Source organism: Dermacentor albipictus, chromosome 2 (assembly GCF_038994185.2).
Source record: "Dermacentor albipictus isolate Rhodes 1998 colony chromosome 2, USDA_Dalb.pri_finalv2, whole genome shotgun sequence".
Classification (NCBI taxonomy): domain Eukaryota; kingdom Metazoa; phylum Arthropoda; class Arachnida; order Ixodida; family Ixodidae; genus Dermacentor; species Dermacentor albipictus.
The window spans coordinates 27567704-27590062 of record NC_091822.1 but is presented as its reverse complement, the minus strand read 5'-3'; the positions used below and the strand labels follow the sequence as shown (position 1 = coordinate 27590062).

General features: G+C 46.7%; 1 protein-coding gene across 1 annotated transcript in view; it reads right to left on the bottom strand.

Annotated features, from left to right (window-relative positions):
* LOC135897899 (membrane metallo-endopeptidase-like 1) overlaps window positions 1–22359 on the bottom strand; it is a 79144-nt gene that overhangs the window by 1010 nt on the left and 55775 nt on the right. Inside the window, exon 4 of the mRNA XM_065426583.2 lies at window positions 2373–2655. Coding sequence (XP_065282655.1) covers window positions 2373–2655 — 283 coding nt within the window. The remainder of the gene's footprint in view (window positions 1–2372; window positions 2656–22359) is intronic.

Here is a 22359-nt window from a genome sequence, read left to right as displayed (position 1 = left end):
CAAGTAGTGCCCGCCTCTACGAATAATCCAGCTCAAGGAAGAGAATCATCTGCAACAGGCTATATTTCAAGATTCCGTAAAACCTAAAAATGATCACCCCGTATATTGCATTACACACAGACGTGTACAAGAACTCATATATTAGCGGCCAACTGATAAATCTCCAACTTATGCAGCATCACAAACGGCCCCACGACGCCAATGTCACCGGTCTCGTGAACAGAGAAAGCTTCGGCGCTTTCCCGCACCTTCGTATCTGACAGCAACTACTTGCATTTGCACTGTTCGCATTGTAGGCAGACAGCAGAGGATGGCTCCCCTTTCAAATAAGCTCCGTCGTCCATGAAATCGTGATTTAAGCATTGTCTGGTCTAGCCATGTTCGACGTCCTGCAGGGCAGAGGAAGGTGGTACGCCGCACCGTTCCCGCAATCAACATGTCACGGTACTTAACATTGGATTCTTGCCAATATTGCGTGGCGCCTTCAGCTTTTCTTTGTGCTGCTACGCAGATGCGACCCAAGTTACCTTTTGCTGGAAAGACAACATGTACGTCATATCGAGTTCCTACCTTCTTCATGCGCTGTGACGTAGTGGGCAATATAAAATACTAGCGACATGCTTTTTGTTTGCATTGACCTCACTTATAATGGCACCCTTCGCTTCCAATTTTAACTTTCGGAGTATTCCTTCAATGGCGGAATAAACCACTGTACTTCCCGGATTGTTTGACTACCTAAACTCTCTCTCAAAAGTCATTCGCATCGCTGCCGAAGATACGATGAACACGCAGAGAATATCCTTGCGCAACGTGATGGAAGTTCCGGTTGCAATAGTCTGAATAACGGCAGGATTATATTCTTGATGCATGATACGTTACAACGATACATGACATGTTAGAAATTTTGCTCATGGACGCCGTATACCGCGAATTCAGAAGCCGCTGAGCAGACAACGCGGTACGGATGAACATATGTCGAAGGGAATTTGGCCCTCCTATTGGCTAGCTAAGTAGTCCCGCATCTTCCACTGCAAACGACTTGTGAGATGGAATATCGCCAGCGCCCGGCCGTGTCGTGTTTCATTGTCGCACCTCGCTATTCTTCGTCGTCAATGCGCGCACTGTGGTGGCTTGCTTGCCGTATACACAAATGTAACGCCAAAAACTGGGCTGGTTGGTTATGCATAATCATAGCGCGACTTCTTGATCGGTGGTCGCACTCCTATCCATGAACAAACGAAGGTCGTCGGCAGACATTCGGGTCAGCGCATAAGCGAAATTATTGGAGCTGCTCACATGGCGCATGAGGGCACATCATGTGTTAGTAAAGTGTCCCTCAGTTTATCACAGAAAGAGCTGTCATATATTGCGGGGGACCACCAAAACGCGGAATAGGCAATAACAAGTCGTGTTTTTAGGGGGCAGCTCTTAGGCGCCTGTTCCTCCCTTGAGCGTCGGCGTAACCTAGCGAACGAGCACAGCGAAGGATAAAAGAGCAAATGCACAGCGCACTGGTGGATGACAGTTGGCGGTAGTAAAAAGAGCGCGAGGAGAAAAGCGGAGCAGGAGGGCGTAGCGTAACCATTAGGCGGGAAGCGTAGGTGGAGGGTATGGTGAAGGCATGAGAAAAGCGTAGTGCCGCGTAATACGGGTTCCGTGGCGACGACCGCTACGAGGTGACGCCACAGTATACCGCGCCGTCGTCTGTTCACCGATGAGCCCCATAGTTAAGGCATGCGGCGAGCGCGTCCACCGATACCATATATGGAAACAATGCACCGCATCAGCGGAGGCTTGTTTGCGGCGGCTGCTGTGAATCGCGCCCACGCGCTGCCTCTCGCGATCTCCAGATTAGTGAGGCAGTCGCGTGCACACTTCGTCCCGTTTGCAAAGTGCCGCACGAGACGGATTGTCGGTGCCAGCCACGCTACTCACAGCGTTCCCTTCCTAATATAAACCGTGTCAAATATAATGAGAATACGAAATATCGACACGCGAAATGAAAACACATATAGAGCTGCGCTCAAATTTCGCATAAGGAAGTATCGTAATCGTCGGTGAATTGTTTCGTTGTCATTTTAGCTTGTGTGGCTTATCTCGCTTATTTTTTTGTTTTGGAAAACATGATTTTAGGGCGCTAAAAAGACACACGCAAAGGAGAAACACACCAGAATAGCGCTCTGTGTGCTTGTGTGTTTCTTCCTTGCCTGTCTCTTTTTATCGCACTAATACAATGTTTTTCAAATTACAGAAACTTGGCGAAGAAGCTTTATCATTCTTGTGTTTGTTGTTTGCACTTTCCATCACGAATATATCTTTGGCGTGCAATGAAGATTCCCACTCGGAAGTCTGCGCTCGAGCAGAGAGCCCACCTGCGCCGTTCCGTGCGAGAGGCGCAGGCAGCCGAGGCGGCCGTCGTACAGCTGCCTCGAGCTGGCCGTCCACCAGTCCCGCCTGCGGCCTCGGGCGTCCCACATGCTGCCCACGGGGTCGAATGCGTGCGTCATCTCGTGTCCCAAGACGGCGCCTAGTCCGCCGTAGGTGAACGCCTTGGGTGCGTCCGGCGAGAACATGGGCAGCCGCAGCACCGTGGCCGGGATCACGATGCGGTTGCGCATCGGCAAGTACAGAGCGTTGGTGCTGGCCACCGAGAACCTTCGAGTGGTCAACGCGCCAGGCAGTTATGCAGACACATCGAGTCAAGCCACGTTGCATAAATTAGGCATACCCTCGCCAACAAAAATAACGAAATAACAATGAAAGCATTTTAGACGTTTGTTTTAAAAATGATAGCATTGGCACTATTTTGCTAGGCACCATAGTTGTACGCTTGGGCGACCACGTGCCAATTTTCTCACTGATTCCAGGTTACGCAAAACGCAATCCACAAAGCGATCCACCTGCTTCAGAAAGATCGATGAGAAAAACCTAACTTGATTTCCATATCTTTCATGCAGCACTGTCGAGCGCATAGCAGACGACAAACGGGAAGGCGTGTCCCTCTCGCGCACCAACAGAAGCGTCGCCATGGAAGCATGCTTGATTTTTAATGGGAGAGCGTTATGGGTCCCGTGTCGCAGAAAATCCGGCGTCGGCGTCAAGCGTCGGACGACGTTCCGACTAACATACTTTCTAACCACGCATACCCAGGCCCGGGACTCATGTGGCGCAAGGAAGTTACTACAGTAATTGAATTTCTAAATGTAAAATGCGTAAAAAAGTTGTAAAGTACGAATTGCCCACAACCTACAGACATGATAGCTCTCGTATTGTATTTTGGCTATACGAGAAAACAACTTTGTTAAGCGAAAACTCAAACAAACCCGTTTTCCAGCGCTTCTGTCATACATAGACCGGCCACGGCGTCCACCATATGCGCGCGCCGGCGCGCGAATATCTTGGAGGCCACGGAGCAGTGCGCCAGCTTCCTCGCAACACCTTAGATGGCGCTCGCCTGCTCCATATCGCGGCCCACGCAATAGGCGGCGTTTCTACGAGAAAACCTAGGGTGCCTCGGTGTCCTCCTGCTTTGCCGCTGTGGGAAAGGAGAACATCGAGGCACCCTAAGAAAGCCCGCCTTCGTGAATAGCATTCGCCGCCAGCGTTTCCCGGTAAACATTACGGTTACATATGCTGCAGTTGCCGGGAAGTGTGAGAAGCAGTCAGGGATCTTTTAATGTTATCGCGTAAGAGTCCTCCAAATTTGTTATTCTTTTTTTGTTCTCCCGGAACTTGGCCTACCAAGCACCAGGGGAGAAATTGGCGCTCGTGACGCAATTCCCATTTACCCGCGGGAGGGGGGGGGGGGACTATACCAGCTGACATAGCCGTGGTCCAACGATCGTGGTGGCGAGTACGCCCAGACGTGGAAAAAAATAAGAGAGAAGGGCGCGAAAAATACGGTGTGACGGCGCTTATCAGATTAGGAGACACCTGCATTCTGTTCTGCCACCCTCTCATCATGCTTTTCGCTGCAGCTGCGGCGGCAAGATAAACGTATGTCGTTACCTTTGGTTTCATTCAGGGGGCCTATAGTGCGAAGTCGGGAGGTGGCAGCTGCTGTGAATCGTGTCCACGCATCACCCACGCGCTGACTCTCGCCATCTGTAGATTAGCAAGGCAGTGGCCGCACACTTCGCTCCGTTCGCAAAGTGCCGCACAAGGCAGATCGCCCGCGCCAGCGAATAAAAGCGGGAAATGAAAACACGTATAGAGCTGCGCTCAAATTTCGCATTCGGCAGTATCGTAATCGTCGGTGAAATTTAAGCACAAGATTGTTTTAACTCCCGCTGTCGGCGACCTTTTAGAGACCTTGAGCCAAAAGCCAGAGCCGTTATCCGGGCACTCAAGACGAGAAGAGAACCAGAAGGAATCGAGAATATCCAGGTATCGTTGCGAGAACAAAACAAAATCATCCGGGCAACCAGTCAAAGCGTTAGGAAATGCGGTCTGTGGCCCCTGAGCGTTTGTACAGGAGCGCATTACATCCGCTTGTTACTGCCCAAACAAGTTACAAAAAATATTGCTTCCGATTTCTTCCTAATGTCTGTTCAAAACATGGCTGAAGCTGTAACTTATAGAACGCTGAAGTTTTGTATTTCCCATAGCGACGTTCAAAAGGCAGGGTTGCATCCGCTTTTTCGCCGATGATTGCGTTATTTATTCCTCAGTGACTAACCTTTCTGACCGAGAATCCCTTCAGGTAGACCTAAACCATGTGATAAACTGGTGTTCACAGTGGATGATGACAGTCAACCTTAAACAAATGTAAGTACATGTCTTTTCGCCGCAGTCGCAAAGCCTTTGTTTTCAAATATGCCGTTTCTAGCTCCCCTGTTGACCTCGTCCAGTCAAACTAATACTTAGGTATCACCATTTCTGATTACTTATCTTCGAGTCTACACGTGACTAACCTGATATCATCGGCTGATAAAACACTAGGTTTCTTAAGACGTCACCTGTGGGAATCTCCACAACGCGTCAGACTGCAAACTTACATTTCAGTCATCAGAACTAAACTGGAATACGCATCACCCATCTGGAATCCTCGTCAAGCATATTTAACAAATGTCATCGAAGCTGTACAAAACCGGGCTACCAGGTTCAACCACTCTTCATACTCGTACGACGTCAGCTTATTACACGTAGTAGTGATGGCAAACAACACAGCATCAATATTGTAAATTACCAAACTGGATATTATTGGGTGAACCTGCACCCGCAAAAATAGGCTGCACTTAAAGCACAACGACATCAGCGAACACAGTCCGCGATCGTCGACATCTGACCTGCCGGTCAAGCGCATCGGCTCTTATACATGTGCCATCGAAGGTTGTAGAGTAATCGCTTGGTGCCCGCGTGTCTTCCAGAAAGTTCTACAGAAGTCGCGTCGCGCATGCAATCAAACTACACAAGTTTCTGCGACAACAGGCAGCAGCGAGAACTATGGATAACATTCGAGAAAATTCCGATAAATGCGGGCGCGTCCCGGGCTTAGCAATAGCATTTTTTAGACGGTGAAAAGCGATCACCCAAAAAGATATACAAGTACACGTGTCAATGCCCCCCTCTCAAAAATCATCATCCCGGTGCTACAAACATAAAAGGAGAGCGAAACAAACAAAAACAGAAGGACACTAACCAACAGTAACAAAACAAAAACAAAGCACGGTCAAAAAAAAAAAGTCGAAAGTTCAGCTATGCAAACTACCAAAGTACATTAGCGCTGGTAGAACGGCTTAAGTCGCACAACATGGACCATTTCAAGTCGTGAGCGGCGCCGTTGTGATAGCGAAATGCCGTCTGGCACGACTTCATAGTCGAATGCGCCAATGCGTCGGATGATCTTGTAGGGTCCGAGATAGCGACGTAAAAGCTTCTCGCTAAGTCTTCATCGACGTATTGGGGTCCAAACCGAAAGACGGTCGCCGGGCTGGTACTCGACGTAGCGTCGTCGAAGGTTGTAGTGTCGGCTGTCGGTCCTCTGCTGATTCTATATACGCAGGCGGGCGAGCTGTCGCGCTTCTTCCGCGTGCTGGAGATAGGTGGCGACGCCAAGATTCTGTTCGTCGGTGACGTGTGGCTGCATGGCATCGACAGCCGTCGTCGGCTTCCTGCCGTAAACCAGCTTGAACGGCACGATCTGTGCGATTTGTTTCTTGCACCGCCGTGTTGTAAACGAAGGTTACATATGGCAGGACGGCATTTCAGGTCTTGTGTTTGACATCGACATACATTGATGGCATTTCGGCGAGGGTCTTATTCAAGCGCTCCGTAAGAACAGGTCCCATGTAGTCAGGTTTGATTCCCGGTTCTCAAACCAGGTCCTTGCGGCGTCTTCTAAAGCGAAGTACTCATGCCGGAGCTTGTCGTCAGAGTTCTAGTTGTTGAATGCAGCGACCCTTTCATATGTTTTCAGCCAGTTATCCGGATCGTCAAAGATGATCCATGGAATGTCGGTGGCTCCCTGGGCTGTTGCAGCACGATGAGGGCGTCGGGCTTGCCATCGGGGTTGACTTGGCGACGAACTTCTTGGTCGTCTCAGGTAAAAATCTGTGCTCCACGGGCAGTCCTTGCAGCCTGCGGCTACCTCGCTGCTTCTTGGCGACGTTGGTGTTGTCTCCCGCGTTCGGGCTCGGGTCATGGCTTTGTGGGGGCGTTCGGTACATGAACGCACCTCCACCAGATGTCACGCAGTAGTGACGGCAAAGAACACAGTAGCAATACTGTAAATGAGGAAACTAAGTTTTATTGGGCGAACCTGTGCCCACAAAAACAGGCTATACTTAAATCACAACTATAGCGGCGAACAGTCAGCGATCGTGGAAATTGATCTGCCGGTCCAGCCCACCGACTTTTATACATGAGCCATCGAAGGTTCCAGAGTAATCGCTGGTGCCCGCGTGTCTCCCAGAAAGTTCTACACAATTCACTCGCACATACAGATTACACGTGCTTCGGTGACAACAGACAGCAGCAAAAACCGTGGATAACGTTCGAGAAACTTCCGATGCATGCATGCGCGTCCTGGGCGGAGCGATAACATTTTTTTAGAGGGGGAAAAGCGGTCATCCGTAAAGATATACATGTACACGTGTCAATATCATGTCTAAAATGGTAGTCAGGTTTGTGTAATCTTTCTGCTAGCCGCCGCATTGCCAGTCTTGTCTTGCATCACAAATTCTTTTATTCGTCACTAAGACAAGAACCGTACATCCGCACACCCCCACCACGCAGATCCCATTGCATCGGTCGCCCTCTTCAAGTTTTGCGTCTACGAGCTCGCACCACCCCTTTCATGAATTTCTTTTTTTCACGAGCAGCAGCTGCCTAAAACGGCCTTCTCCATCATGTGGCTGCGACAATCTGCTCATGAACATTTTCGACCGCTGTAAACGCTTGCATTTTGTAAACCTCATCCCTTATGTAATACCCCAAGAAGGTTCTTAAAGAAAATAAAGTGATGCCATGTGATGTGGCATATACAAGGCACCATATGTTCGCGTGCGCGGCAGGCGCGGATTCATTTATTACTACATTTGAGCTGGTTGCTTATTTTGTGCTAAAACAAATTTACTGCGCTTCGATATCTCGCGTTATGTAACTTGGCGTAAAGTGACGTGTTTGCGAGCGCAGATGTAAGCCAGAAAGCTAGGTTTCGGTCATGAATGGATGGATGGATGGAGTAACTTTATAGAAAGGTCCTGCGAGCTACGGGGAGCAAGGTCCCATAGAGCGGGCTACTCCCACGTTGGGACCGGGAGTTGTAACTCCCTGGCCGCATCGTGGGCTCACTGGACAGCCCAAAGCTGCTCCGCCAGGTCCGTGCTGCGTAACGCTTCTTGTAGCCTGGCGGAGTCTTGATCCTTGTTTGCGTGGGTCCGACCACACGGCCAGAGCAAGTGATGTAAGTCTAGTGTGCTATGGCAATTTTCGCTCATGAACCATGCGGAACACGTCTGCATCGAAATGGGAGCTGGATTCTGCTGCGACTGAGGACGGCACTACTGGCGAGTCGTTTAACATCGCTGCATGAATCGTTAATTACCATCCGTTTCGTTAACTTGAAGGCGGAGACAAGTAAACGAACTAGATCCTGCATTACATATGGGCAGTCAGGACCCATCGTTGCTCTTTCCGAAATAATGCCTTTAGTTGCGAGGCCGTCGTTATACACACAATCACGAAAGAGAGAGAGAGAGCTATATCGGAACAAGCGTCCCGTTTGTTATCTCGTAGCTGAGGCCATGGACGACTGAGTAGCCTTATCAATATATTTTTTGTGCCGAGTCCGATGGCAACTTTCGTCCGCAACATGTAGAATAAAAATTGTGGGGTTTAACGTGTCAAAACCACGATCTGGTTATGAGGCGAGCCGTAGTGGGGCACTCCAGATATTTGGACCACCTGGGGTTCTTTAACGCGCACCTAAATCTAAGTACACGGGTGGTTGCGCATTTCGCTCCCATCGAAATACGGTCGCCGTGGCCGGGATTCAATCCCGCCCCCCCCATGCTCAGCAGCCCAACAGCATAGTCACTAAGCAGCCACGGCGGGCAATCCACAAAACCAAATAAACCTTTCGTAAATTGAAGTGAAAGGACTGAATTTCATATATTAAACAGTTGCGTGCATGGTAATTTACCCATATTTGGTATTTGTTGGTTCCAAATGTTCCTGCTGTTCAGTTTGGTTTACCATAATGGAATAATTTTTTTGCAGTAGTAAAGCGGTGCATCACGTTCGTGCGTGCAGAAAAAGCATGCATCAGTTCTAATAGCTTCATGACTTTCATGCATTTCCTCGTGGAACCAGCAGTGTGATCTCTTCCAGGGCATAAATGAGCGCAAGAATGTTCTCGTTTGTGATCCTAATAATACTTAAGCTGTTGACACGTATTGTAGTTAGGTAGACATAAATTTTATGGACAGTAGCAATATTTATTTAATTAGGATGCTGCCTAAGCACCCTACGACTAACACTGTACACATTTGCATGTGTTCTGCACTCACAAACCATTACAATATACGTATATGTGACAGCTTGCCGCATTTCGTATTGCAAGATTAAGCTTGTTCCATTTCTGATGCAGTAAAAGTTTCCATTCCAGATATGCAGTAAGAGTAGCAACATCACCAGTGTAAAGCAACAAATTTCACTCACTAAAGAGAAGCTACTGCCTGCTACAAGGCCACTTTGTGGACTTTTGCTGCTACTACAAGGTAAACAACAGTGGGTTAAGAAATAAATATGCTTTATATATGCTGTATTGGGTTGGTAATCTTGAGATAGATGTCATTTGTTTGTAGCAGATTATATGAACGTTTGCTCATAGTTACAATTACATTATACGATAAAAGAAAACACTACATGAATTTGGCTAATCTGTGCTGTATCTCAGGTGGCACTGTTCTGCTCCAACAGAGTTTGCACCAAGCACATCTTGGTCCTCATCATAGGAGCCCCCATCTACACCAACAGGAAGGGGCTGGAGCTGAATTCGCAAGGCTTTTGCACCACAAACAAAGAAGACGATCCAGAAATATTTGCAGGAGATATCAAGTCTAAAGAGGACTGTGTCATGACCGAAAAGTGCCTCAGCCATCACTACACCAGGACGGATATTGGCGAGTGATCTATGTACCTTAACAAAAGAAATTCTTCATGTTCAGATGCAGCTGCAACCTCTTAATCGAACAAGCACGGATAACGCTGGCCAAAAAAGTTCCGTCATTTTGCCCTTCCTTAACCAGCTTCCTGGCCTTGTCAAATTCCATTTGTGCCAAGTATAACTTTTTTTTTATATGAGTGCAAGCTTTTTCATTCCTCATTCTTGTTAGAGATCATTCTTCTTCCTCATCCAAACAAATTCAACCGATTCTTTGGTCGTAATAATTATCAGTCACACTCTAGTAACATATCTGTATCAGTATTTTCTAGGGTACGTTGCCATGTGCGATTCCTCTTCTAAAATAGCTGACGCGTCATCGGCATATGTCTTGCATTAGCCTTTGCACCATGTGCTATGTAGCATTTAACTTTTCCTAATGTTTTTGCCCTTCAGTGCTTGCACAGCAGATTTGTTTGTTTCTTGAATGCAAGCTTTCTCATTCCCATAGTTAATTCCTAGTCTCGTTCAGCATTGCTCTTCTTGCTCGATAGCCTGGGTTTTTGCGCAAGCTACATTGAAGTGATTGATTGCAGAATTTGTCCCACTTGGTCACGGCAGCCGCGTACCGCTTCTCTTAAGTGGGAGCCGAATCAGTTGCATTAGGAAACAGTCTCTCCGTCTAAGCACTTGCTCCTACAGTTGGCATAGAAACATAGACTCTGAATTTACACGGACCGTCATTGATGCTTCCCGTTCCGTCCTTTCCTGCTGCAGCCGTGGACAGACAAAGTTTGCTTGTGGCCTTGCTCGGCCGCGATGTGGAGTGAACGGACACTAGCATACGGGCTTACATGGTCTGAAGTGTACGAAGTTGATAGCTATGTTGGCGAAAAGGCCTGCGAAATTGGTGGCAGCAAATAACTGGTTCCCAAAGAACCGACCATGTCCATAACGAGAGCAGGCGCGTACCAAGCGTGAGCGGCACATTAGCGGCCCCGAAACAACAAAAAGAAACGTGCAAATTGGAAAGTAGGTAACGCTAAAATGCAGGGTAGTCCATGTCATTGTGTTGGCCGCGGTAGAAGGCGCCCGATTCACTCGACTGCTTCGCAATGCAACTTGCTCATCTTCAGCAGCGACTGTCGGTGCAAACAGATTGCCCAATCTCCTTGCGCTGCTGGTTGTCGCTCGTTACCAGACCACCGTGTGCCACGACGAAAGTGAGCAGTTTATGAGCTCGCGCTAATAGTTTCAGCGTATCTCAACATGCGAATTTGATTTCTGCTCTTGTACAAGAAGGCGCACTGCTTTTCTTCTGCCATTAAAGTCGCACGACCGATTCACTCACTTGTGGCTTATTTGTATAGGCGTCAGTAGATGCTCTTCGGTCTCTTGTCAATTAGAACGCATCAGTTACGCGGCATACAAGGCACTGAGGCATGCCGCAAAGCCAGCAGGGCTAGCCCAGCGCGTACAAGCGTACGCTACCAGTAAAAAGCGGCCACATTGGATATTGCACTACAAAAATTGCACTTCCGCTCGGCGGATGGATGTTATGAGCGTGCCCTTTGGAACGGGGCGGTGAATTGCGTCACCAAGCTCTAGCTATTATACTCCCTAATGTCCTACCTATGTTAAAAAGAAAGAAAACGTTGAATTTCCATAACTAAATTTTCTGACCGTACTTTTCTCCCACCAATCTTCCAATCGCTTCTTACTAATATCTATTGCGGACGTATTCACGTTCCCCTTGCTCTCGCTGAACGCAAGGGCTTCAAGGAGACCAGTGGTGCTTAAATTGACCACTGGGCAGATATCTTCACATTCTAATAAAACATGTTCCACCATTTCCCTAGCTTTACCGCAGCAAGCACATGCTTCTTCTTCCTTCCTATACCTCTCTTTATAGGTGCGTGTTCTAAGGAATCCTGATTTCGCTTCGAAAAGTAATGAGCTTCCCTTTGAGTTATCAAAAATTGTTTCTTTCCTGATTTCGCTTCTTCCTCTTAAGTAGTAACTCATGGCGGGTTTCTTTTCCATTGCCGCCATCCATGAGATTATTTCCGCCTCTCTGACTTTGCGCGGACGTTCTTTGTTCTTGTGTTGCTCACGCTACAGGCTGCATACTTGCTGGTAAGCTTCCTAGTTCTCCTCCACTGTGAATGAATGTTTTTCCTGTACAAACACCTCAACACTCTCCCAGCCCACTTACTGTCTTCCATACTCCTCAGTCGTTCTTCATAATCAATTTTACTGTCAGCTTCCCTCACTTCAAGTCTAGTCCAACCCTGCACAGCTTCATTACTAGTCTTCCCGTGAGCGCCCAATGCGAGGTGTCCCACTGACCTTTGGTTGCCATCGAGTCCTGATTGTACCCCTAATTTAAGCAAACAACCGCATTTTCAAACGCAAGCCCTGGAACAATTACACCTTTCCACATACCCCGAAGCACTTTGTGCCTATTGTATCCCTATGGCGCGCTGTGTTTCATTATGGCTGCATTTCTCGTCCCATTTACTGTTATTGTTTTTTCCTGGTTTTCCATACATCTATTGCCTTCATTTATCCATATACCAAGGTATTTATATTCTTTTACCCGAGGTATTTCCTGGCCTTGTATTGCCACTGTCTGTTCACTGTTTTCATTGAACACAATGACACGTGATTTTCTAATGCTAATTTCAAACCTAAATTCTCGCCTTTCTGTTCACAGATATTAGCCAGACGTTGCAGGCTGCTTGTTAGCTAGCAACACAATGTCGTCCGCATAAAGTAAACCTGGAACCTGCTGATCTACTACTGTACCCGCCTGGCTCTATGAGAGATTAAACCCGATATTACTTCCTTCTAGCGCCCTCTCCATCTTCACCCCGTACATCATGAACACCAGTGGGATAATGGGCACCTCTGCCCCACTCAGTCCCTTGTTGATATCAATTTTCTACTCGCTGCTCATCCCTTCCCATTCAACGCAAACGGTATTTTTTAGGTAAATCTCTCTCAAAAGCTATAAACAACCGTCGCCTAAGCCTTCCCCTTCCAGAATATCCCACAAAATGTTGCGGTCTATGGTGTCATAGGCTCCTGTAATGTCCAAAAAGTCCATATATAACGCTCTGCTTTCTACTGTTTATATTTCAAACAATTGAGTAAGAACAAATAAGTTATCATCTAAACGCCTACCTATTCTGAAGTCATTCTGAAGTTATCCCAAAATGCCATTATTCTCTTCCCATGCTTGCAGTTTTAATTTGATTGCCTGCATTGGCAACCTGCATATTAAAGATGTAATGGTCAACGGTACACGAGCGAATTTTATATTTCTCCCCCTTACCTTTATAAATTAAATTCATTCTACTTTGTCGCCAACTGTGTGATTCGTCTATCTTTTAAAGTTTTTTCCACTGTTTTCACCAGAGCTTCCTTACTTCTTGGTCCTAGTTCATTAATCAGCCTAACGGGAACGTCGTCGTGTAGTCCTGTGGCTGTGCGCTTTGGAATTTTCTCTTCCGCTCTCTTCCAGTAGAAATTTGTCAGCACCAGCTCTGTTTCCACCTGAGTTCTTTCATGGTCTTTTTTCCTTCAGATAGAACCTCGGCATTGCCTTGGAAAGATTTGGCTGTTATTTTTCGGATGTAATTTCTTGCCGCTTCTCCTTCCAGTTTGTTTTCATCTTGGTCTAGGATATGTTGTTGTATTGTTGTTGACTTCCTGCCTAATAATTTTATGTGGTTCCAAAATATTTCAGGTGCGGCCTTCTTTTTCTCACGTATTTCTGACAACCAACGTTTACTTTCACCTTTTAATTTTGCTTGCACCAGTATTTGAACCATAGACTTTTTCTACCGGTGTATTCCCCTTTACAGGCTACATCATCCTGCGGCAACTGCGCCTTCTTTGCCTGCCTATGCTCTGGGGATGCTTTCTGTCGTTCGGCGATCGCTTCTCGTATCTGCCTGTTGCACCAGCTTCTCGGTTTCGTTTTTCTTTTCCAACGAAGATGTTCTTTCTCTTTCCATATTTCCTTCGTTATTGCACGTAGAAGCTCAGTATATTCCCACTCTTCAATTGGCCATTTCCCAAGTTCTTTCTCGACCTTTATGACTATATTTGTTATTTGTTCAACGTTCAAATTTGGACTAGTCGTTTTTCACTCCTTGCTCTCTTTCCCAACTACATAATCCATTTTCAAAATGATGCGTTTATGGTCAGTCCCTATGCTGCTATACCCTTCCTTGTCAATGACCATTTCTCCCAATTTATCATGAATTCCTTCAGTCATCAGACAGTAATCAATGGTCGATTGCCAGTTTCCCACTTTCCACGTTTCACCCTTAAGCCCTGTGTTCACAATAACGAGGTTATGTTGGTCGCAAAGATTAGCATTTACTTTCCGTTGTTGTCGGTATAACCATCTAGATCCTATCTGTGGGCATCTATGTCACCTAATAGCATAATTTCGGCATAGTTCCAGAAACTGTTAATATCAGCACTCCGGCATTCCGCTTACTCTTGATTCTTCTCTGTGAACTACAAATACGTTACGCCCAGACAAGTTTTCTTTCCACTAATTGTACCATGGTAACCAAAGATGTTCTCGACACTTTTAATCTACTCTTTTCCATTTGGCTCGCTGATGAATGAGCATTGCTAATCTTCCTGCGTTTCTTTCCGACTTAGCTCTGTTTCACCCTTCCCAAACATAATTCTCAATCACTGGCGGCTCTTCCGGGTCTCTAAGGTGGTTTCTGTAACCGCATACACCCCTATTTGTTATCTATTTAACTGCTCCTGAAACTCTGCCCACTTTTCCTTTCTTCTGCCACTCTACCCAGGCGGCACGTCAGGTTGGGCCAACGTTGGAAACATATTGGCACTTCTTGGCCCAATGACGGCCCAAGATTAACAGCGTGGTTCCAATATTGGCAGTGCCATTCTGGTTCCTGGCCCAATGTTGGCCTAAGGTTAACAGCGTGGCGCCAATATTGGCTGTGCCATTCTGATAGAGATCCAACGTTGGCCCACATTACACAGTCAGTAAACCATATTGGCTGTGCCATTCTGATAGAGATCCAATGTTGGCCCACTTTACACAGTCAGTAAACAATATTGGCTGTGCCATTCTGATAGAGATCCAATGTTGGCCCACTTTACACAGTAAGTAAACAATATTGGCTGTGCCATTCTGATAGAGATCCAATGTTGGCCCACTTTACACAGTCAGTAAACAATATTGGCACTGCCGTTCAACAAGGCGGGAATTATTGGACCGACTTTCGTATGGATTTGCCAATATGGGTTACTAGTTGGCTTTCTTTGGAGGACATTGGCCCGTAATAAGCTAATTTTCGCCTTGTCGGCTTTTAGTGCTCTACGACTTGCTGAGATTGAACAACGTGTTTTGAAAACTAACGCACTGATCACAGGCACACTGCGCAGGAACCAAAAATATGTTCTCCCATATGTCAACTCCATGAATGGTACACCGCCATTATTGCACTTCTCCTTTACCGAAATGTGTCCCCTAAAGAGAAAAGCCAGTGTACCACGTAGAAAGCAGGGGAAGTCGCATAAATTTAGCCGCTGCTTTATTGATCGTGAATAAGAACTTGAGCTTTCCATAAGAAGCAACGGTATTGCGAATTTGCCTGCGCACTGTATTTTTTGCATGTACGCTCCGCAGCTTTAGTGGGTCAGGATTCGGAGGAGAATCGAGAATTACAGTGCCTCAGAGCTGATGGAACCGTTTTATATTGCATCGAGATGGAGCGCATATGCATTAGTGAAACTATTGTTTGTTTGTTTAGCATGCATGGCATGTTGCGGCGACATCATGCTCCTATTCTAATATATTTGTTTTTTCGTGCATGTGTAGTAAGCTCCTTGTATGAATGCTCCTGACAGAAAAAAAAAATTAATTGCACGTTTTGGCATTTGCGTGTCAACAACCTCTTGTCGTTGCCTTTAGTAGGCACGGCGCATTCCGGATTTTTTTTTCGGCCTAGCTTTCCGTCCTTCAGCCCCCCCTTGCCTCTCCTTCACGCACCCAGGTGAGCCTGGTCAATGCTATCAGTCAAGCGGTCAGACAGCCATAAGCTGCTGTGTCGAATTGGGTGCTCTCGGAAGCATGGGGGAAAGCGGCGGGGTCACTATTGTCCTCCTTGTCGCCCTCCATCGCTGCCACCCCAAAACCCGTTCGGGCTAGGTCCAGCGGGGGAAAGTGGCGTTTACGCCGTATTCTTCGTTCACCCTTTCCTTTCACTCTTTCCTTCTATGCGTCGCTAGCACGCCGACTGGGTGCAACACCGCCTGAGTGCTTGCCGTCCGTTCTTGCCAGCGCACTCCTCTCGTGCAAAATGCTTGCTTGCGGTCGTCATTCCTACTGAGAAGCCTACATCTTGAAATACGCAGCAATGTGGCCACGAGTTTTTGTGAGTGTTAGAATTAATATAGGCGAAACAACAATTAGAAAAAAAGTCGGCGCTCGTGGGCACCGTCTTCGATGTGGGATGAACTCGGATACAAAGAAGCATGGATCATACAATGGTGAGTGCATTTGTTTTGCGCATGTTATAAGTTTTATCAGAAGCAATATCACCCAAGCTATATCACCCAAGCAATATCACGCGGTATATATATTACTGAAACAGGCCTGGCTAATGTAGAATGCCTGTAATTAAATAGCTCTTTTTATTTGCAGCCTTTGAATAGTGCCTGGAGTAGAACCACGTGTAAATCTCTGTGAATTTCACCCAAATTCCAGGAATATGATTTTATCAAGCCACGCGTGCGGCCTGATCCTGCTAGTGATACCGAGGAACCACGCTTCTTCTCACTGGTATAGGTCAAGCATCATTTCCAGCTGACAGTATTTCTTTCTTTTCGTATAATAAATGCTTCTTTTACTAGTGTTTCTTGACGGAACTTCTCGGTTTCAACATTAAAAATTTCGCAGGAAGGCCGCATTGTGTCTACACAGTCTGAAACTAGGCTTTTTGTGCTGCAGCAGGTTTTGCTGCAATTTTTAATTTTAAAGTGCTACGCTGACTAGGTGTGAGCTGTAAACAAAGCGGACGGATCCTGCGCATTTTATGTCTGTTCTAAATATTACGTTACATGTTGTACAAGGTATGCCATATATGTCGAAATATTAAGAAGTGTTACTTGACAAATCTCTTGCAAGAAAGTTTCTTGATTCACCCCTTCGAACTCTCTGCTCCGACTTATAATATTGTTGCAGTATGGCGATTTTTCAAATGAAAACTCTCCATCATACATTTGTCATACCAACATCTCTGACATTGTTTCTTTTCATTTTACAGTGCAAACATTTCCTCCAAGTAATGGTGAAGTCGCTATCGGATATGGTGGCAATATCAACGAAACCACCGCGTTATCGTGGTCCTCGGGGGCCTGATAAGCCCGCTGTCATCGAAGCACTGACAAACCTGCCTACCGACGTCAGCTCCCTGCCCTGAAACCCCTGGCCAGCCCACCGTCCTCGGCACCTTGCCCAATTCCTATCCTGAGGGCAGTGCCTGTAAATAAACTGTTTGAAGATAACCGAGCGTCACCCATCTAGGTCCACGGAAAATGCCTGTTTGTAAAAATTTATTCGCAAATAAACTGTCATAAACATCAATTTCAGTATTCTTTTATTATTATTTGCAATCATATATGACTTCTGCTTCTTGACATCTTTTTGCCTAGCTTTCCTAGCTACTATTGAGGAAGACAGTAAGGGGACAATTGCTACAAAAAATGCCGCTAGCAAAATGTTTGCGGTAAGAATATGTGCGTGCTCTAAAGCCAGCATATCTAGAATATTCGTCATGCAAAGGGCATTGGCTCAAAGCTGGCATTAATAATGGCAACGATATGGCTCAACACTGGTCCTACGCTGGCAGCACGATGGCTGCTGCATTGGCATAACATTGGCCCAATCTTGGCTTTAACGCTGGTCCTACGATGGCTGCTGCATTGGCATAACATTGGTCCAATCTTGGCTTTAACGCTGGTCCTACGCTGGCAGCACGATGGCTGCTGCATTGGCATAACATTGGCCCAATCTTGGCTTTAACGCTGGTCCAACGATGGCTGCTGCATTGGCATAACATTGGTCCAATCTTGGCTTTAACGCTGGTCCTACGCTGGCAGCACAATGGCTGCTGCATTGGCATAACATTGGTCCAATCTTGGCTTTAACGCTGGGCCAGCATTGGATTGGGTTGCACTTTGCCAATATGCCAACATTGGTCCAACATTGGTACCAATTTTTGCCAGCATTGGGCCATGGTTGGACCAATGCTGGTGTGCTGCCTGGGTACATGTTTATGTAGCCTATTGCATGGCGAGCTCTCTTTCTTGCTTTCCTCCTTTTTAAGTTATTGACGGCGATGCTATTCTGAGGTTCCCTTAAGGGACCTTCTTCATTACTACCTACTCTGGCCTCCTGAGCGCCCCTGGGTCCCCTAAAAAAGCAACAGCACGACCAGTGAGTCGCCAGTCCACTTCTCGTGCAAGCCTGTAATTGAAGTGGATCTCGTCTCGTTCATAACCACCACACCTTCTCATTTCCCTGTTCACTTCGACAACCTGGAAACATTTCTCTCGGCTCATTTTCCATATCGCATCATTAGCAGCCACTACGGCTCTTTGTACATGACTGTCACGTACAGGCACCTGCGGCACCGTACACACCACGATCTGCACTTGAGGTGACAGCTTGCGCAAGTAGTCTACCCCCTTCGCGAAGGGCTGGGCTAGTCCTGTCCCTTTCCTATTTAGGACGTTATTTATCCCACCTGCTACTATGACAAGGTTGTGCATGTGGGCATTTCTCGCGAGCTTTGCTTTTTCTAGCTCCATGACAGAACCACGTGTCCTTCCCGGAAATGTCCTTACCGCCACTCTTTTGTCGCCTTTCACCATCTCGACAATTGCTTACGAGCCCCTAGTCAGGTTTGAGTCGTCGGCGATAATCACCATTTCACTCTCTCCTACATCTCCCTGCTTCCTTTTGTCCTTTCCTTTCCAGCATGATTCGGGCTTGACAAGTTGCATCGACCCCTGCGCACCTGCTTTTTTGTGTAGTGGCCTCAAGGTAGGTGCCGCTTTTTCAAGCTACCCCCTCCCCGCGTTGCACGCATTGCACGTGCTTTGTTGACCCTCCCTCTCCTGCCACGTCGGGAAACTGCGTTTCATTGTCACGACCATTCTGGTTCCCAATGGCGGCCCTGTTCAGCTTTTCCTCGGCTGCTTCCAGTCTTTTTTCCACTACCTTCCTCTTCGAAATGCATTGTGGCTGACGCATCGAGGCTAGTTGTACGGCGCAAATGAGCGGCCGGATGCGACGATTCGGTTTTCTAACCAACTTCTCCTAGTCAGAAGCCCCACAATGGTCTGCTCAGTGCTTTTTTCTGGCCGCGTATTCATACCACCTGTAATAGAGACGAGCGCCTGTATAAAATCTGCAGCGGTATTAAGAACACAGCGTTGTGTGCCTGTCGCTCTCTTATGTTCTTTTGTTTACTTTGTGCTGTGTCCTTTTTCTAATGAATCAGGAACAAGCCCAAGAGTTGATGTTCGCCTCGATGTCAGTGAGGGAAGCTTGAAGATGCTGTGGGTGTCGCGAAGTCACATTACCGTAGGCAAGGCAGTGACGCTGATTGCAAAGGGGTTAACTGTTTATTAAGATAGAATAGGCAAGCGATAGAATGGAAACTATTTACACGGACATCAAACTACGAGTCAAAAGTTAGAATTTTGGTCTTCTTTCTCTTGGCCGACTCTGCTCTGAATCACCTTCCAACGGCCCTGCACGTACCTAAAAGCATCCCCAACATCCTCCTCGCCCCATCGTTCGTCCAATCACACTGCGGTGCGCGCAGTGTGCACACAACTGGGCTCCAGGGTGACACTATCCGGAGTTCCAATGCGTCAAGGCCGTTGCCACAAATTCTTTGCAGTGCAACGAGTCTCTTTGCTCACAACCTTGCAAGAGACACTCCCACGCAGAAAACACCTTCACACCCCATCGGAGCATCTGGTCCGTTTGTGGAATGGTGCGGTTCAGCGGCAAGGGGTGGACTTCAAAGCCACGACACTGCTTGTGCGAACCAACCGGCCGGAAGCCCCGACTCACAGTCTGCTCGTTTACGCTCTCTTCCTAAACCGCGGCTCCCCCACCCCCGATGGCTATAACTCTCCGCCGCCGTCTCGGTGTCGAACCACGCGTCTCTTCTGACCACCCCGCGTGACCCTTACATGCAGCCGCCCGCATAAACAACGCTGAACTCCCCTCCAAGCTTCCACGCTAAATCGCACGCAGCTGGAGATTGTAAGGTGAACCAAATGCTACTCCTCTGCTGGTAAGCTAACCGCCTATTGTTTTAATGCGTAAGCACTCTTTGACGATTACCCTTTGTAAACTTTGTCACGCGAAAAGAGGAATGCCTTGTATCGACAGCAAAACGCGTCATTTGCGAAGTTAAGACGTACATTATTTCGTTCAAGTAGTGTAAATGTACATGATTGGCGTCTGTATAAGCTACAAACTATAAACAAACGAAACTGGTATCTGAAAACTGAATGTGCTCGGTGAATTTCTCCGCCCGCCATCTGTTCCTTGTCTAATAAACCTAATTTGTACACGCCTTTTTCCATGTCCTTCACGCATCTAAAAATATGTGCGTTCAATGTGATCGGCAGGAAGTGGCAAGAACTGATTCGAGAACTGAACATTCATAGGTCAAAGGATTATTTTATTTTCTACGAACAAAATTGGCAACGAACCTTGTAAAGTCTTTTATTTACTTGAGCAACCTTTTTTTTTTCGAAGTAATCTTGAATTTTTTTAATGGTGGGTCAAGTGCACGTGCTTTGCATGCGGTCATTTTACATCCTTTTTTTTTCATTTTTGTGAAGTGAATGTGCATGATCACATAAAACATGATTACTAATGTCAGCGATAACAAATTTTCACATCCGAATGCAGGCACTCGCGCATGGTTTCTCCAGCCTGACTGGGGTGTCCCAGAATAAATCTCCGGAAGCAGGATTCGCTGAAGTGCGATGAATTATTGTTTAATTCTGTACGAGTTCATTAACGGTGAATATTTCAGGATTGTTTTGAACGACCTCATATCTCTGCGAATAAAGAGACTTGGGAGGGTGCAGAATCACGTACATTTGAAGCCACAGGCATTTTTTTTGTATCCTGTTGCCCATACATATCTTTCAGCAGCCACATTAGGGTTGCGTTCAGAGGCTTGCTCGCATAAAATTGCCTCGACAGCAAGAGGTAACGTTCATAATTTTACTGCAGGAGGTTCCTGACAAGTATCTGGTTTGAGCTGCGCTGTTTGATGTTGTGCTGCCAAGCTCGAGGGTGCACGATAGGAGTCAGGCTGTGGCAGCTGCATTTCGATAGGTGTGAAATGCAAAAACGCACGTGTACTTTGCATCGTACGTATGCAGAGTAGAGAAAACCAGGGGGTCAAAATTAATCCAGATTCCCTCGTACTTCATGCCTCACAATCATATTGTGGTTTCGGCTCATAGAACTACGGAATTTAGTTTAATTTTTTAGCCTGGTCCTGTTCGATTTTCCAGTTCTCCAATTTTCTTGCTTAAAAAAAGCTCTGTTCTTGCTACATATTATGAATTCGATATTACAAAAACATAACCATCAATCTAACTTAAATATTTTCCTTTAGCGTCCATTTACCGTGCGCTAAAAACATGGAACGCTAATGCTTTTGCATTATTTCTTATTGGACTCGTGCTCAAGAGCTAGATGGCGTAGAAGCTGAGCTACTACTGTGGGCTTCAAGCTGATAGGTTGCCACATAAAAGCCTGTCTTTTCTTTTATAGACAGCGGAGCCTAGTTTTCTGTCTTTAGATAGGCTACTGAGAAAGGCAAACATTACTTGCAGGATAGATCAGTGATCAGTTATTTATGTGTTCAGTTTTTGCTTCCCGCCCAAACAAAAGTTAACATAATTGTATATTGTGGTTGCAGAGCTTGAAACTAGAAAGCCTAATGCATTTAACGCTTTCCATATGAAGATGAGCAAGGCTTGTGCCTGTGCAACTGAGGCTGCGCTGGGTCCGAAAACCAACAAACAGAAGTTCGGCTTCACCGTCCATAGTTTAGCTTCACTGCACACTTTTTTAATGCATGATAGGTGACACCACAGGGCAGTATGTTTCTGTACCGGCAGCCAGTTTTTCAAAATGATGTCATCATCTTGTAGAAGCTCTGATTGAGAACACCCGACCTCAACCTCACCAAAAAAAAGAATGCAAATCCCTACCTAATCATGTCATGGCTTAAAAATTAAAGTTCAATTCTGGAGTTTTACGCGCCTAAGATGTGCCGTAGTGATGGACTCCAGAATAATTTTGACCATCTGGGGTTCTTTAGCTTGCACCCAATTCACGGTGCACAGGTAATTTGCATTTCGCCCTCATTGAAACGCAGCGGCGGCCGTGGCAGGGATTCAAGTCCTTGGGCTTCGTAGCGCCGCACCATAGCCACTATGCCGCTACAGCGGGTATGTCATGGCTGGTCACTTGCCACTTCTCCACGTGCATTCTGCTAACTACTAAAAGTGAAAAGCCAACAAGGCGACACTTCGCGTGCTGAAAACGTTCCTCAAGTGATCGAAAGAGAGGCACTTGAAAAGAAATCAAGACAAGGTGTAAATACTGCGGCTTGGCACTGTACACTCTTCCTTCCTTTGAA